This window comes from Syngnathus scovelli, chromosome 13, assembly GCF_024217435.2.
Source record: "Syngnathus scovelli strain Florida chromosome 13, RoL_Ssco_1.2, whole genome shotgun sequence".
NCBI lineage: Eukaryota > Metazoa > Chordata > Actinopteri > Syngnathiformes > Syngnathidae > Syngnathus > Syngnathus scovelli.
In genome coordinates this window covers 9,996,216-10,013,042 of record NC_090859.1, presented here as the reverse complement: position 1 = coordinate 10,013,042, position 16,827 = coordinate 9,996,216, and the positions used below count along the sequence as shown (strand labels likewise).

General features: G+C 39.0%; 4 protein-coding genes across 11 annotated transcripts in view; 2 read left to right on the top strand and 2 right to left on the bottom strand.

Annotated features, from left to right (window-relative positions):
• Positions 1-8,094, bottom strand: part of plgrkt (plasminogen receptor, C-terminal lysine transmembrane protein) — a 25,660-nt gene extending 17,566 nt beyond the window's left edge. Inside the window, exons 1-2 of the mRNA XM_068652784.1 lie at positions 7,994-8,094; positions 890-991 (exon numbers count right to left, since the gene is read on the bottom strand). Of these exons, the coding sequence (XP_068508885.1) occupies positions 890-991; positions 7,994-8,074 (183 nt within the window). The 5' untranslated portion in view covers positions 8,075-8,094. The remainder of the gene's footprint in view (positions 1-889; positions 992-7,993) is intronic.
• On the top strand, positions 1,424-14,357 carry LOC125980102 (programmed cell death 1 ligand 1-like). Of its 6 annotated transcripts, none has more exons than XM_049739146.2 (9): positions 1,424-1,556; positions 2,045-2,112; positions 3,017-3,077; positions 3,169-3,431; positions 3,515-3,611; positions 4,013-4,279; positions 4,688-4,801; positions 4,877-4,948; positions 5,591-6,695. In XM_049739146.2, exons 1-9 carry the CDS (start codon positions 1,490-1,492, stop codon positions 5,674-5,676), a joined length of 1,095 nt encoding a protein of 364 aa, XP_049595103.1. In that variant the 5' UTR covers positions 1,424-1,489; the 3' UTR covers positions 5,677-6,695. The 6 variants fall into 6 exon arrangements, with proteins under 6 accessions (XP_049595103.1, XP_068508865.1, XP_049595106.1 ...); XM_068652765.1 differs by adding an exon at positions 12,711-14,357 and having other exon boundaries at positions 1,475-1,556; positions 4,688-4,948; positions 5,591-5,717; XM_068652764.1 differs by having other exon boundaries at positions 4,688-4,948.
• On the top strand, positions 7,996-12,735 carry LOC125980112 (programmed cell death 1 ligand 2-like). 3 transcript variants are annotated; one of them, XM_068652778.1, is made up of 8 exons: positions 7,996-8,115; positions 8,989-9,049; positions 9,142-9,404; positions 9,480-9,576; positions 10,704-10,970; positions 11,401-11,514; positions 11,595-11,666; positions 12,420-12,735. In XM_068652778.1, the coding sequence occupies exons 2-8, from the start codon at positions 8,995-8,997 to the stop codon at positions 12,551-12,553; spliced, it is 1,002 nt and encodes a 333-aa protein (XP_068508879.1). In that variant the 5' UTR covers positions 7,996-8,115; positions 8,989-8,994; the 3' UTR covers positions 12,554-12,735. The 3 variants fall into 3 exon arrangements, with proteins under 3 accessions (XP_068508879.1, XP_068508878.1, XP_068508880.1); XM_068652777.1 differs by lacking the exon at positions 7,996-8,115 and adding an exon at positions 8,514-8,622; XM_068652779.1 differs by lacking the exons at positions 7,996-8,115; positions 8,989-9,049 and adding an exon at positions 8,552-8,622.
• mrrf (mitochondrial ribosome recycling factor) overlaps positions 12,233-16,827 on the bottom strand; it is a 16,878-nt gene continuing 12,283 nt past the window's right edge. Inside the window, exon 8 of the mRNA XM_049739191.2 lies at positions 12,233-15,472. The gene's annotated coding sequence lies outside the window, so the exon portion shown is untranslated. The remainder of the gene's footprint in view (positions 15,473-16,827) is intronic.

Here is a 16,827-nt window from a genome sequence, read left to right as displayed (position 1 = left end):
ATTTAATATCAGGTCAGAAAATAACAGTTTTCCATTTTTTTTATTTGGGGCTGCTAAATTAAGTTTTGTCATTTTGTTTGCTGTGTTATTATCATTATTGCTCAGTCCAATCTGAGTGTTGTCAACAAAAACATTGTTATATCTTTCAACAGTTTTTCCTGAATGGACTTTGTTCTAGTAGCGACTTTATGAGGGCACATATCTGTAATTCTACTCAAGTAAGGCAGCTTTTGGCATTTACATTAAATATATAATAAATAACAAACTGCACTTGTTCTGATGTTCTGTGCTACACTATCCTGAACTAAAGCAAATATACAATTTTGCACCATCATCTTCATCTATTGTTGTGGGGGTCCACAATATTTGTCATCTGTATCTGGACGAATTAAAGCCATGAATCAAAATACAGCAATACTTCTAAATGTGCAGGGAATGTAGTAGGAAAACCACACAATAACAAAACAACAGAAATAGCTACGTCAGATATTCAGGGCTGCTAAGTTAATGGAAAATGTTGTCATTTTGTTTATTGTGTTATTATAATTATTGCTCAGTCCAATCTGAGTGTTGTCAATTAAAAATTAACTTCTATGTAAGCATAAATTGCGATAGGAAAACCACACAATAACAAAACAGGTTAAGTGAATTCAGAGCAATAGAAGCCCAAAATAACTTGACAAATGTCATTCGAACCCGTCCTCAGTTGAGACTATTTAATAAAGGGAATCCTTTCTCCATGATGTTATGAAATAGCTACATCAGATATTCAGTGCTGCTAGGTTAGCGCCGGGCATGGAAAAAATGTCAGTTTGCTTGACTGACTGGTTGCACAGGTTACACATTGGCTGTTTAATCTGACTATAATTGCCGTTGCAACAGAACTCACCTGGAGCCTCGAATTATGCAACATAAACTCTTGCTGCTTCGTCAAGTTTGCGTCCATTGATTTGGAGAGAATAAAACCCATGCTGACGACGTTACAGCTGACCTGGAATGGGGGGAACAAAGTGGGTTGGTTACGTGCTCATTTACTGTACTTAAAATGCAATTCTGAATTCTGTCAAACTCTTGTATGACTCGGAATTATCTTAGTTTGACGTCCGTTCTTCATTTTCCAAATGACATGTTTAACTTCTGAGCGACTTTCAGAGTGCTAGCCCCACCTAACTGTACGGGTATTGAAAATACTTCAAAACGCAAACAATAAAACACGACGCGCCTTAAAACATCTTACATTTTTGACCTTGGAATGTAAATGTATATACTTACCCTGTGTTCGAGCAAGGCAGTTGTTTAGACGTCTTTCCTCTCTAACGTTAACCTATTCCGCTTGCCTTTCAAAAGACGTCACCGCAATTATGACAACTATGGGTGTGGACCGTGCGATAAATGATTTGGACTCAGGATTCAGAAGGTCAGTTTGCTTTACTGACTGGTTGCACAAATTACACATTGTCCGTTTAATGTCACTTGCAAAACATTGACTATGGGCGTGGAACGTGCTATAAATGACTTGCACTCAGAGTCACACAGAAGACAAGTTGACACACAAGGTAGGAGAATTAAGAATTGTTGCTTGCTTGCTTGATTGATTGATTTATATCCGAAATACAAGTAAATGTAGGTGTAGATTTAGAGATTAAACCGAATACCGATTTGACTCTAAATGGTGAGTTTTTACCTTTGTAAAAAATATTTTACTTAAAAACACTTGAGTACAGACAATGTATATTTTCCTGAATACAATTTTCCAATATATTGCAATAAAGAGTAAATAAATGATCTAAAATTTTAGATTTTTAATTTTATTCAAATGATCTTATTTTTATATGATGTTGGATTTTGTCCACAATTTAGGGAGCGCGTTATCTGCGCCTCACGGCAAAAGCCTTTGTCAATCACCTGTTATCCAATTTACTCACTGCGTGCTCGTTTGATTTCTTCAGATTTAGGAAAATGCAAAGACACTGAAGCAGAAATTAGACTTAGACAGATTGGTTGAATTCAATCACAATTATTGTTCAAAAAGCTCTGTTTTCAGGAAAGTACAATACAGCGCTGGGCCCTTCAAGAGCGGAAAGTCTCCATTCAGAAAAGGCAAAGTCCAAGGTTGTTAGATAAGTTTTATATTCAGTAGCACATTGTGGGCTGGGATTGATGGGCGATGAGTCTTCGGGGTGGGGCAAGTTCGAAGGAGAGTCTGCTTCCATGGGAGTGGTGCTGGTTATGGGCGATTCGGTGTGTTGGTGGGGGGCTGTTGGTGTGTGTGTGTGTGTGTGGAGGGGGCTGTTGTCTTCCATCCCGTCTCTCGGCCTTGGCGATCATCTTTGGCCGAGTTCTCGGGTGGCTCCTTCTGGCACCCACTGGTTTTATCTCCACGTGACCTTCCTGTGAACATTCTTCTCCAATCTTGGACATACACTGTCGTACCGCATTCAACCGTATCTTTTCTTTGTTAGGCAAACTATTTCCCTCTGTGCAGAGCGTTCAGTAGTAATCAAAAACTGGCGTCTAGCATTAGTCAAAACATAAGATACAATCAAGTACTGAACGGTCAAGACGACTCTGGCCGTGTCCATGATTCAGAGAAAAAACATCAGGCATGCATTCCACAGTTCCTTAAGGGTCATTAAGCTATTTAGGCAATATATCAAAAGTCATTTGTTATTTCAAAGTCCTCAGAAATATATATATCAGATCATAAAGTTATAAAAACCTTTCTCATCACCACTTATCAAAAATGTCTAGTTATGTCTTCTTTATTGATTTGGTGTGTAGGTATAATTATATGCTTCAAATGTTTCTTTTATTTATTTAATATGTGAATATACTTGTCTGCTTATGTACTTTATTCAATGAGGTTTGAGCATATCTGTTTTTGTAGCGAGGCAGGACTTTTTGTATTTCGACCTCATTCCTTCAATGAGCTTAAAGTTTTTTTGTTTTTTTTTTGTTTTTGTTTTATGAGAACGAGCCTGTTGCTTGTGTGACTCTTATGCTATTCTCTCTACAGCTCAAAATGACTTGGTCCACAGTTTTTATTTTGCAACTCCTGTTCCAGCCCTGTCTCCAAGGTATTAGAAATGGAAAGACAAAACTTGTAGATAACCACTTTTATTTCACATCAGGCCTATTCAATTTTGTCTCTCGCCTACTTTCCAACAGTCTTGTTAACCGCTGATGCCGAACGAGTCTCATACAGTGCCCAAATGGGAGGAGAAGTGCTAATGGGCTGCCACTTCTACCCTTTGTCACCGCATCCCTATGAGGACTTGATGGTGGCTTGGTACTGGAGGTCCAGGGATTTGCCGCGCTTGGTGTCCCGCCTAGAAAGCGGGCTGGAGGAAGATTCTTCCCAGCATCCGGACTTTAAGGGTCGGGCCAGGCTTCTCACCGAGGAAATTAAAGATGGCCGGGCCATACTGCAGGTCAGGTTCTTATGTGATTTTCATCTAAACATGGTGCTGGAGCACATATAGACAAACAGTTTTGTACTGCACTCCTGCGACAGGTGTCCAGGCTTCGCATCAACGACTCGGGAAGATACCAGTGTGTGGTGCGGACGAGGAACGGGGCTGACTATAAAGAGATTAAATTATCTGTTACTGGTAAGCAACTCCTTTTTGGAATTTGGATTTGGTTACCATGACGACAGGGGTTGTAGCTATAGGGCATGTGAGCTAGCTCGCAGGTGTCATCTACAAAATCTCCCATAAAGTCAATAAAAGTATCAACCAAACGCAATATCTTGCTGCTCTTTAGCAATTTGGAATGTGGCGCTTAGTAGATGCTAATGCTAATCTCTGTGTTTGACAAAACTCAATGCAGCTCTGCTTACCTGTTGACTTTGACATCATTGCAAGAATGTGATTGTTTCTGCATGATGTTTCAGGCGGTGTAGTCAACAAGACTTATTTGAGTTTGTAATTTCCACTTCAATTAGGGGGACAGGCATTTTGTGGAGTCAACCATTTTGTTGAGATAATGTGCCTAATCCCATTTTTTGCAGCACCTTATAAAACAGTCACAAAAACCATTTCCAAGACGGTAACCGGAGGCAAGCTCGTGTTAACCTGCCAATCCGAGGGCTACCCGATGTCTACGGTGGCTTGGGAGGATGGTCACGGGCGAAAGCTCAACGCCAGTACCAGCGTCGTGACGACAGAGGAGGGCCTCTACAGAATCACATCTGGGATACAGGTGGGATCATCGCAGAAAAACAACTACACCTGCCGCTTTGATAGTAGATCCTCCTCCGCAACCTTTCTTATCCCAGGTGAGCAGGCACTTCTAAAATTTTCAAATATGGGGTAGTGGGCACTCAATACATTAAGAAAATAATAAAACTAATAATAGAAATAATGAAAAGTAAAGCGTAGCATCCCCCCCTTAAGGGCGTGAATAAACACGTACATTTCAATCAAACAATTCTCATTTCAAATAATCTGAAATGAATACGATATATTACGGGACTCTCAACCATGAAAATCCCCAGGGGTTGGATTCGAATAGTGTTTCTGGAAATTCCAAATTGTGACTCAAGACATGAATCAGAAAAATTATGGGGAAGAACCATGATAATGAACTGACAGTATGTTCCATTGTTTCTATTGTGACAACTCACATGAAAATCGTCCCCTGAAAAATCACGATTCTTTGTTTTTCACTTCTTCTTTTTAAATAGATGAAACCCAGAAACCGAAGGAAAACACAAACAATGCAGTAGTAATTGGCGCATGTATCGTAATAGTATTTACGATTGTCCTCCTCATAGTGCTAATTCTCTGGTGGCAAAAAGGTATTGAAAGAAAACTTGTTTGTTCATGTTTTGTTTTTTTGGTGTCACTCAGTGTTTTGTGTATCCATCTAACAGGTCACTCCAGGAAAGAACAAAAGATATCATGGAAGCAAAAAGAGGAAGAAGCCAATTCTATTTTTACTGAGGGTAACTGATTTAATTTAGAATACACAGGTAGCATAATTCATACAAAATGCCACTCAATGTGCTTCAAACAACCAAAAGCACCTAAAAAAACAGCATTTGCAAACAGCTCGATATTCAAAACCAAAGCAGAAGAAAACAAAAGTAGCTTTCCAAAATAATAAGAAAAAAATAACACAATTTAAAAACTAATAATAATAGGAATGACAACATTTAAAACACTTTAGCAAAAATCAAAAGACATTTACAAGTGAATGTCATACAGTGAAATTTCATAACTGGGCCCACAATTGAACTTGAATGCGACAAAAAAACGATGACAAACGGTCGACAGAAAATTACAGAAAGACTTGTAACGCTTAATCTAAAACAAACAGAAACAAAAATCACCGGAATACCCAGAAAGTAAATCTACATAACCAAAACTAGCAAGTACAAATACTCAGGTACACCTTCTTTCCATTTCTTCCTCTTGGCAAGAGACTCTCCACACTTTGCTTTCTGGCCAATGGTAAATATCAAAGTTATAAATAGACTTTGTCATCTCATGTGCTCATACAGGAATTGCCTCGTCAGTAAAATTCCCAAGTTGCATTTGTTGCCATCATGACAATGCTGGAAAACGGATCTTGTCCTTGTTTCTAGTGAGCGTCCGCTTGATGGTCTCCAGGCTTTACCGCCAGACATCAGAGGAAGACAATTCCTCGAGGGCCCCAGATCGTGCAGGATGAGGAAGACGGTGTACTTGTGACATTTTAGCCAAGAGTTCAAGGTTAAAAAGGCGATCTTGGTCGCGTTGACTGATGTAGTTATTTATTTATTTTCACAGAGGAACCTCCAAAAGTACACGATTGATAAAACTGTACGGTTTTTTTTCGTTTCTGTGAAACCTAACAAATTGTGTGGCTGGCCATGCAAAAATAAGGTACAGAAATTAGTTGTGGTGTACCTCTGGGTTTGATTCTAGACCCACTGCTTTTGTTTTGTTTTTGTCAGTTCTTGAACTTCCGTTAGCCCTAATGTCACAATATACACACCTCACAATATTTTTTTTTTTTAAATTGTGAACTTCACTTTTACTAGAATCCTACATAGTGTTGAAGGACTGTAGTAACTGTTTTTTTTTTAGGTACTTCAATGCAGCTACATTCAGTAAGGTAAAGAACAGACAGATGTGAAAAATAGTCAGTATTTAATTGAACTGTTCACACGCACAATGAGATCACTGAAAGTTTTTTGTCAGTGAGAAACAGAAATAACTGTAGTGTCGTAGCATATCTGTTACATTTTTTGTCTAAAAACAAATGATTGATCTCTATTTTAGTTTTAGCTATTTTACCGCAACATTAAAAAAATAGTCTTATTTTACTGAAAAAAAAATTGATTTTTTTTTTAAGCCACCATTAAAAAAGCAATTCTTAGAATAATACTAAGATTTAAAATACTCCAGCCTCAACTTCTTTAACAATGCTATCTTTGTAAGGGTAATATAGTAGCACTATTTAAATATGGCTCCTGTATACCAGGCCATAATCATAATGGTGTATTTGTAAAATTTAATTTCACTCTTAAAGACATGGGACCTGAAAGTAATCATCTGTTTAGTATTGTATTCAGACTTGTGTAAGGGCTGGTTCTAAAACCAGCTCACGAGTAATGGATCATTTTGATTTCCTGGGAATGATGTGAACGTTATCACTGGAATGAATGAATGCACTTAGAAAAATAAATTGTTTCTAACCTTTTCAAATCATTGTTGATGATTATTGTGAGAAAAGATGGATGGTTAAATGAACAGCAATTGCTGTAATTTAGACATAATTGGAGTATTTTGTGCAAGAGCAAGTACGTAGATCTTTTTCTAAGGGATTACTGACCCCTACTGGAGGTTTATATAAAAGGTCCAAAATGTTACTAGATGGCGCCATCTACCTGCCCACACAAAGTCAGCACGCCCTCTATATGGTTTTCCATATTTTCAATTATGGTGCCAATAAATTAGGGTCACTCATTGGAAAATAAGAAATGCCGATTTCTTTTGGGCAGGTTTTATTCAACGATAGCTTTACCATTTTTATAATTCATTTAAAGTTGTATCTTATCACATGAACGCAATCCAGTTTATCATGTGCGATTCCAAGGATCAAGATCAAGCTTTATTTAATATCAGGTCAGAAAATAACAGTTTTCCATTTTTTTTTATTTGGGGCTGCTAAATTAAGTTTTTTCATTTTGTTTGCTGTGTTATTATCATTATTGCTCAGTCCAATCTGAGTGTTGTCAACAAAAACATTGTTATATCTTTCAACAGTTTTTCCTGAATGGACTTTGTTCTAGTAGCGACTTTATAAGGGCACATTTCTGTAATTCTACTCAAGTAAGGCAGCTTTTGGCATTTACATTAAATATATAATAAATAACAAACTGCACTTGTTCTGATGTTCTGTGCTACACTATCCTGAACTAAAGCAAATATACAATTTTGCACCATCATCTTCATCTATTGTTGTGGGGGTCCACAATATTTGTCATCTGTATCTGGACGAATTAAAGCCATGAATCAAAATACAGCAATACTTCTAAATGTGCAGGGAATGTAGTAGGAAAACCACACAATAACAAAACAACAGAAATAGCTACGTCAGATATTCAGGGCTGCTAAGTTAATGGAAAATGTTGTCATTTTGTTTATTGTGTTATTATAATTATTGCTCAGTCCAATCTGAGTGTTGTCAATTAAAAATTAACTTCTATGTAAGCATAAATTGCGATAGGAAAACCACACAATAACAAAACAGGTTAAGTGAATTCAGAGCAATAGAAGCCCAAAATAACTTGACAAATGTCATTCGAACCCGTCCTCAGTTGAGACTATTTAATAAAGGGAATCCTTTCTCCATGATGTTATGAAATAGCTACATCAGATATTCAGTGCTGCTAGGTTAGCGCCGGGCATGGAAAAAATGTCAGTTTGCTTGACTGACTGGTTGCACAGGTTACACATTGGCTGTTTAATCTGACTATAATTGCCGTTGCAACAAATCTCACCTGGAGCCTCGAATTATGCAACATAAACTCTTGCTGCTTAGTCAAGTTTGCGTCCATTGATTTGGAGAGAATAAAACCCATGCTGACGACGTTACAGCTGACCTGGAACGGGGGGGAACAAAGTGGGTTGGTTACGTGCTCATTTACTGTACTTAAAATGCAATTCTGAATTCTGTCAAACTCTTGTATGACTCGGAATTATCTTAGCTTGACGTCCGTTCTTCACTTTTCAAATGACATGTTTAACTTCCGAGCGACTTTCAGAGTGCTAGCCCCACCTAACTGTACGGGTATTGCAAATACTTCAAAACGCAAACAATAAAACACGACGGGCTTTTAAACATCTTATATTTTTGACCTTGGAATGTAAATGTATATACTTACCCTGTGTTCGAGCAAGGCAGATGTTTAGACGTATGTCATTCCGCTCTGACGCTTCCTTTTTCAAATTAAAAGATCACATTGCTGCTGTGACAGCGTATTTACCAAAATAAAACTATAGGCGTGGAATAAGCAAATAAATGACGTACGCTAGGAGTTAGTCACGCCTTTTTTTCCCGAAACGTGCGATAAATGACTTGCACTCAGAACTCAGGCACAGTTACACAGAAGACAAGTTGACACACAAGGTAGGAGAATTAAGAATTGTTGCTTGCTTGCTTGATTGATTGATTTATATCCGAAATACAAGTAAATGTAGGTGTAGATTTAGAGATTAAACCGAATACCGATTTGACTCTATATGGTGAGTTTTTACCTTTGTAAAAAATATTTTACTTAAAAACACTTGAGTACAGACAATGTATATTTTCCTGAATACAATTTTCCAATATATTGCAATAAAGAGTAAATAAATGATCTAAAATTTTAGATTTTTAATTTTATTCAAATGATCTTATTTTTATATGAGCTTAAAGTTTTTTTGTTTTTTTTTGTTTTTGTTTTATGAGAACGAGCCTGTTGCTTGTGTGACTCTTATGCTATTCTCTCTACAGCTCAAAATGACTTGGTCCAAAGTTTTTATTTTGCAATTCCTGTTCCAGCCCTGTCTCCAAGGTATTGGAAATGGAAAGACAAAACTTGCAGAAGAACACTTTTATTTCACAGCAGGCCCCTTTAAATTTTATCTCTCGCCTACTTTCCAACAGTCTTGTTAACCGCTGATGCCGAACGAGTCTCATACAGTGCCCAAATGGGAGGAGAAGTGCTAATGGGCTGCCACTTCTACCCTTTGTCACCGCATCCCCATGAGGACTGGATGATGACTTGGTACTGGAGGTCCAGGGCTTCGCCCCGCTTGGTGTCCCACCTAGAAAGCGGGCTGGAGCAAGATTCTTTCCAGCATCCGGACTTTAAGGGTCGGGCCAGGCTTCTCACCGAGGAAATTAAAGATGGCCGGGCTATACTGCAGGTCAGGTTCTTATGTGATTTTCATTTAAACATGGTACTGGAGCACATATAGACAAACAGTTTTGTACTGTGACAGGTGTCCAGGCTTCGCATCAACGACTCGGGAAACTACCAGTGTGTGGTGCAGACGAGGAACGGGGTTAACTATACAGACATTAAACTATCTGTTACTGGTAAGCAATTCCTTTTTAGAATTCGGATTTAGTTACCATTGTTAGAGATTTGCTCACTCCAACTTATTTTGCAAGAACCACACGGTAGACAAGCAAGTTCTTTTAGACACCTGCAGGTGGAGAGTTCACTCGTTGAAGGAATGAAGTCTAAAAACTCTCCCTCCTGCAAGGGCATATTTATTAAGAGAAACAGAGTGGGGGTAAGAGTAGGTTGAATAGGAAGCCCTTGTGCTCTAGTCAAAACATATCAGGGGATGTTTTACGACCTTGTGGAGGATGGGACAAGGTAGGGTATTTATTACCGGTTGCATTCCAACATAATCATACGATATGGATAATCTGAAAAACCCTAACAACCATGATGACAGGGGTTGTAGCTATACCAGGGCACTGAGCTGGCTCGTAGGTGTCATCTACAAAATCTCCCATAAAGTCAATAAAAGTATCAAACAAACGCAATATCTTGCTGCTCTTTAGCAATTTGGAATGTGGCACTTAGTAGATCCTAATGCTAATCTGTGTGTGTTAGAGATTTGCTCACTCCAACTTATTTTGCAAGAACCACACGGGAGACAAGCAAGTTCTTTTAGACACCTGCAGGTGGAGAGTTCACTCGCTCAAGGAATGAAAATCTGAAAGTCTCCTTCCTGCAAGGGCATATTTATTAGGAGGAACAGAGTGGGGGTGAGAGTGGACAGGTTTGGTGAACCCCCGGCCTCTGATAAGATCAGAGCAGGGGGTGTTTTACACTGTTGTGGGAAACAGAACAACTTTGATTGCTTCATCTGCAGCTGGTCAATCAAGCAGAAGAAGCAACCACTTCATTTTACTGCATTGTGAGAGCAAGACAAGATTGGTTAATCATTATAGTCTACATTCCAACATAATCCTACGATAAAGATAACCTGGAAAACCCTAACAGTGTGTTTGACAAAACTCAATGCAGCTCTGCTTACCTGTTGACTTTGACATCATTGCAAGAATGTGATTGTTTCTGCATGATGTTTCAGGCGGTGTAGTCAACAAGACTTATTTGAGTTTGTAATTTCCACTTCAATTAGGGGGACAGGCATTTTGTGGAGTCAACCATTTTGTTGAGGTAATGTGCCTAATCCCATTTTTTGCAGCACCTTATAAAACAGTCACAAAAACCATTTCCAAGACGGTAACCGGAGGCAAGCTCGTGTTAACCTGCCTATCCGAGGGCTACCCGATGTCTACGGTGGCTTGGGAGGATGGTCACGGGCGAAATCTCAACGCCAGTACCAGCGTCGTGACGACAGATGAGGGCCTCTACAGAATCACATCTGGGATACAGGTGGGATCATGGCAGGAAAACAACTACACCTGCCGCTTTGATAGTAGATCCTCCTCTGCAACATTTCTTATCCCAGGTGAGGAGGCACTTCTAAAATGTTCAAATATGGGGTAATGGGCACTCAATATATGAAGAAAATAATAAAACTAATACTAGAAATAATGAAAAGTAAAGCGCAATATAGATATTTCAAACATTAAATAATTATTGTGTAAATAATGTAAATATAATACTAAATGTCATATATATAATTATTCATAAGCAAAATGGCATAAAACGCTTTGATTCTAATATGGGTCATTTTGACCCACTTATTAAAGCGTGCATGCATCTAAGGGTTAAATTCTATTGAATTTCCAAACTGTGATTGAAGACACGAATCAGCAAAATTATGGGAAAGTAAGAACCATGACAATGAATTGACAGTATGTTCCTTTGCTTCTATTGTGACAACTCGCATGAAAAATCACCCCCTGAAAAAAAACGTGATTCTTTGTTTTTCACAGATGAAACCCAGAAACCGAAGGAAAACGCAAACAATGCAGTAGTAATTGGCGCATGTATCGTAATAGTATTTACGATTGTCCTCGTCATAGTGCTAATTCTCTGGTGGCAAAAAGGTATTGAAAGAAAACTTGTTTGTTCATGTTTTTTTTTTTTTTTGGTGTCACTCATAGTGTTTTGTGTATCCATCTAACAGGTCACTCCAGGAAAGAACAAAAGATATCATGGAAGCAAAAAGAGGAAGAAACCAATTCTATTTTTACTGAGGGTAACTGATTTAATTTAGAATATACAGGTCGCATAATTCATACAAAATGCCACTCAATGTGCTTCAAACAACCAAAAGCACCTAAAAAAAAGGCCTTTGCAAACAGCTCGATATTCAAAACCAAAGCAGAAGAAAACAAAAGTAGCTTTCCAAAATAATAAGAAAAAAATAACACAATTTAAAAACTAATAATAATAGGAATGACAACATTTAAAACACTTGGCAAAAATCAAAAGACATTTACAAGTGAATGTCATACAGTGAAATTTCATAACTGGGCCCACAATTGAACTTGAATGCGACAAAAAAAGGATGACAAACGGTCAACAGAAAATTACAGAAAGACTTGTAACGCTTAATCTAAAACAAACAGAAACAAAAATCACCGGAATACCCAGAAAGTAAATCTACATAATCAAAACGAGCAAGTACAAATACTCGGGTACACCTTCTTTTCATTTCTTCCTCTTGGCAAGAGACTCTCCACACTTTGCTTTCTGGCCAATGGTAAGTATCAAAGTTATAAATAGAATTTGACATCTCATGTGCTTGTTTTAGCCTAAACCTTTTTAGTGTGTGGTTGTGAAAAGTCATTTTGAATTGGTTGTAATTTTGCGGCCCTGTTGACCTGCAAGTGAAATTTTGAAGTGCTGCAAAGCTAATAGTCGATGATCGATTTAGTCCTGCAGTTAATCAGTGTGTATCTAATGCTCAGAAAGGCAAAGACTTGATTTATACTTTGGCTGTCTTCAGATTGCAAAGTGAACCAACAGCTGGAGGTTTTGAAAGATCCTCTGACGCCAAAACCAGATGGAAACGTGGAGCTGCCCGCATGCAGGAATTGCCTCGTCAGTAAAATTCCCAAGTTGCATTTGTTGCCATCATGACAATGCTGGAAAACGGATCCTGTCCTTGTTTCTAGTGAGCGTCCGCTTGATGGTCTCCAGGCTTTACCGCCAGACATCAGAGGAAGACAATTCCTCGAGGGCCCCAGATCGTGCAGGATGAGGAAGACGGTGTACTTGTGACATTTTAGAGTTCAAGGTTAAAAAGGCGATGGTCGCGTTGACTGATGTAGTTATTGATTCATTTACACAGAGGAACCTCCAAAAGTACACGATTGATAAAACTGTACGTTTTTTTTTTCGTTTCTGTGAAACCTAACAAATTGTGTGGCTGGCCATGCAAAAATAAGGTACAGAAATTAGTTGCGGTGTACCTCTGGGTTTGATTCTAGACCCACTGCTTTTGTTTTGTTTTTGTCAGTTCTTGAACTTCCATTAGCACTAATGTCACAATATACACACCTCACAATGTATTTTTTTGAATAGTGAACTTTACTTTTACTAGAATCCTACATAGTGTTGAAGGCACCGGACTGTAGTAACTGTTTTTTTTTAGGTACTTCAATGCAGCTACATTCAGTAAGGTAAAGAACAGACAGATGTGAAAAATAGTCAGTATTTAATTGAACTGTTCACACGCACAATGAGATCACTGAAAGTTTTTTGTCAGTGAGAAACAGAAATAACTGTAGTGTCGTAGCATATCTGTTACATTTTTTGTCTAAAAACAAATGATTGATCTCTATTTTAGTTTTAGCTATTTTACCGCAACATTAAAAAAATAGTCTTATTTTACTGAAAAAAAAATTGATTTTTTTTTTAAGCCACCATTAAAAAAGCAATTCTTAGAATAATACTAAGATTTAAAATACTCCAGCCTCAACTTCTTTAACAATGTTATCTTTGAAAGGGTAATATAGTAGCACTATTTAAATATGGCTCCTGTATACCAGGGCATAATCATAATGGTGTATTTGTAAAATTTAATTTCACTCTTAAAGACATGGGACCTGAAAGTAATCATCTGTTTAGTATCGTATTCAGACTTGTGTAAGGGCTGGTTCTAAAACCAGTAATGGATCATTTTGATTTCCTGGGAATGATGTGAACGTTATCACAGGAAAATGAAAACACTTATAAAAATAAATTGTTTCTAACCTTTTCAAATCATTGTTGATGATTGAGAGAAAAGATGGATGGTTAAATGAACAGCGATTGCTGTAATTTAGACATATAATTGAAGTATTTTGTGCCACCCCAAGTACGTAGATCTCTTTCTAAGGGATTGCTGACCCCTACTGAAGGTTTGTATAAAATGTCCAAAAAATCACTAGATGGCGCCATCTACCTAAAGTCAGCACGCCCTCTATATGGTTTTCCATATTTTCAATTATGGTGCCAATAAATTAGGTTCACTAATTGGAAAATAAGAAATGCAGATTGTTTTGGGCAGGTTTTATTCAACGGTAGCTTGACTATTTTCATAATGCATTTAAAGTTGTATCTTATCACATGAACGCAATCCAGTTTATCATGTGCGATTCCAAGGATCAAGATCAAGCTTTATTTCGAAGTCATTTCCTTATATATATATATATAGTATATATATTATACAATAAAATACAAATCATTTCAATTCCTAAAATAACCTCATGGTTGTTTTCTTAAAGCTGACTGCTTGGATCTTTCTCTTACAATAAAAATGCATCGATTATATGGAAGTGTTCAGGGTTAAATAAAAATAATAATCAGCTCATTATACCGAAGTGGATAAAATAAGGAATAAGGACGAATAAAGAGCAAGGTTGCTTTAAAAAGCAACACCTAAAGGCATCAGACAAACAAATATATATTTATAGTATATCTGAAAACAATTGGCTCACAAGTTTACCCCGTGAAACTTTACTGCTTTGTAATTTTATGGTGGGTTTTTTTTTGCATTCACAGACACACACACACACACACACACGCGGCCCCCTATTTCCTCTTTTGACCTTAACCTTGCAGACCAAAGGGCTTGGTTTCGTCTTCTGGTAATTAATATTCGCGGCGAGGGGAAGAAGGGAAGCATGAGGAAGCAATTATCCTATGATGATGTAGAGATGTAAATGCACACGGACAATACACCAAAAGGCATGCACACGCTTCTACAGTATTTAGAACAGAACAACCTGATGGTCTCCTTCTTCCACTGACCGACTGAATGCATTCAAAAGAAGTAACTTAAATACTTTTCGCAGCTTAATAGTTGGAATTGTTAGAAAAATTAAGTGTGCCACTTAAATGCATTGAAAACAACAGCGCAGCATTCGGCAGTAAAAATGTAAACAATAAATTGTGTCAGACTTGTGATTAAGCAAGTTGATGGCACGGGGTTAAAGTTCACCCCATGATGACTTTCTCACTTAAACTGTTCTGGTTAATTGCCAAGTGATGCAATAGTCAATTGGAAAGTAATAGTTCGCTTCGGGTTGCTTCCTTATTGGCGAGGTCAAATGCGTTTGACCATACCGCCAAAAGTATGTTTCAAGCTAGCAAGCTACGGCGCCTGCTAGCTGAGCAGCATTTGTTTACAGTGTAGCCATAAGAGTTCAAAAAAATTTGATCATCAGGTCAAATTGACCCAAGTAGTGGGGTCAGTCGAATTTCTGACCGAAATTGGGTTATTTTTGACCCAGCAAATTTACAAGTGTAATCATTACCGCCGGCCCGGGGGGTCCCTCTGTTTGAGAGCGGCTTAAAGTGTAGCGTGTGTGCTGCAGTCATGGAAACGTAAGGGGTGTAAGGTTCACGCCGGGGTGGCAATGTGTCAATTGGAAGCAAAAGAGAAAGGCACACTTGCTTGCTTGTCTTCTCCAGTGTGCATCCATGCAGGCTGTGACCCGGCGCTGCCTGGTAATTGAGATCAGATGAGTGGCAGCAAACGCTGGGCGACCTGGCTTCTCCGGGACCCGCGCTAACCTGGAAGCATTTATTTTATGGAAAAAGATGTTTAGTTAAAATGCGGCCCAACCCCTCTAATGACTCTGCTCTCCTGGCTGTGTGATGGATACGACACACATACGCACACACACACACACAATCATGCCTCCATCACCAGCCCAAGTGATGGATATGACTGGTGAAAGCTCTGAACGCCACTTCCTGAGTTCTCCACTTCCTTCCTTGCAGGTCCCGCTCAGTCAAGCCGAGCCGGGTTTCACTCTTGACTCGGGCTGGATTGGATTGCAGATTAACAGGCTTCCTGTCCGATGGCTTTGACTGTGTTCATCTGCTTTATTTATGAGCGAGAGATGATGCTATGGAGGATGAACTGCAACAGGTTTGGGGGCTACTGAGGGCGATGATGGCATTTGAAATGACTTGAAAAAAATTGTCGTTTTTGCCAGAAACATGTTTCTAGCCAAACCTACTGCTAAGCAGAAGCTGAGCTGCACTGTGATTGTTTACAGACTTGTGTGGTTGTAGCACAAGGCAGTTTCTCTGTCCCTGATAATCGTCCAATCATGATAAAAACAAACCTCAAACCAATTTTTATGCTGGCAAACTAGTTTTGAAAGGACCTCAAGGAAGAAATGTGGCAAGTGTTTTGGGGGATTTTTTTTTTATATTTAGTATGAGCCTCATGGGGGGTGGGGGGGGCTTCCTAAAAACACAAACGGCTCCCACGGGGGACAAGATTCTGACTTTAGACATAAAAATTATAATTTGAGTCTATTGTCATCAGTGTCCACCCTGCACCTCTCATCTTCTACACTGCTGGAAGCCCTTGATTACACTCTCCTGTAGGGTGGGGTGGAGGAGGAGGAGGGGGGGGGGGGGGGGTCCTTTTAGTCTCACAGAGATAGCGACAGGGAGGGCACCGCTCGCCACTCACTTCAGATCAGGCCGCGGGAGGAAATGGTGACGGACGTAAAGCTAAATATGTAATTCCTCCCATGCTGCTAATCATTTGCGATTGAGCCACTTTAGACTGAGGAAGGCTTTGTTCACGTCGGAAAAGCGGGAGGTGCGTGAAAGCACGTCAAGGAGGGGGTGGGGGGGGTTTACTCAGTGGATGCACGTTCCGCTCCATCCAAATGGCTCGCAGACCAGACAGACAGGAGCAATTCTGGGAATGACTGACATGCCAAGTGCGGCGGAAGGAAACACTCTGGCCGCCCGCTATTAGTTTACCTGATTATTAGGATATCCAACTTCCTCCTTGAGAAGAATCTAAGTAAGCTGCAGAAAGTAAGAGCGTCCACCTGTAGTGGAAGAAGAGGGGGGGGGCTTGCATGTGTCTCACCAGAACAAGGCCTCACACCACCCCGAGC

Bases quoted from the DNA above. Each gene is read 5' to 3' on its own strand.
- LOC125980102 (XM_068652765.1), top strand. From the start codon at position 1,490: ATGGGCGTGGAACGTGCTATAAATGACTTGCACTCAGAGTCACACAGA. The intron at 3,078-3,168 runs GTATTAGAAATG...ACTTTCCAACAG, and splicing joins GTTCCAGCCCTGTCTCCAAG to TCTTGTTAACCGCTGATGCC. The intron at 3,612-4,012 runs GTAAGCAACTCC...CATTTTTTGCAG, and splicing joins GATTAAATTATCTGTTACTG to CACCTTATAAAACAGTCACA.
- LOC125980112 (XM_068652778.1), top strand. From the start codon at position 8,995: ATGACTTGGTCCAAAGTTTTTATTTTGCAATTCCTGTTCCAGCCCTGT. The intron at 11,515-11,594 runs GTATTGAAAGAA...TCCATCTAACAG, and splicing joins AATTCTCTGGTGGCAAAAAG to GTCACTCCAGGAAAGAACAA. The intron at 11,667-12,419 runs GTAACTGATTTA...GGCTGTCTTCAG, and splicing joins CAATTCTATTTTTACTGAGG to ATTGCAAAGTGAACCAACAG.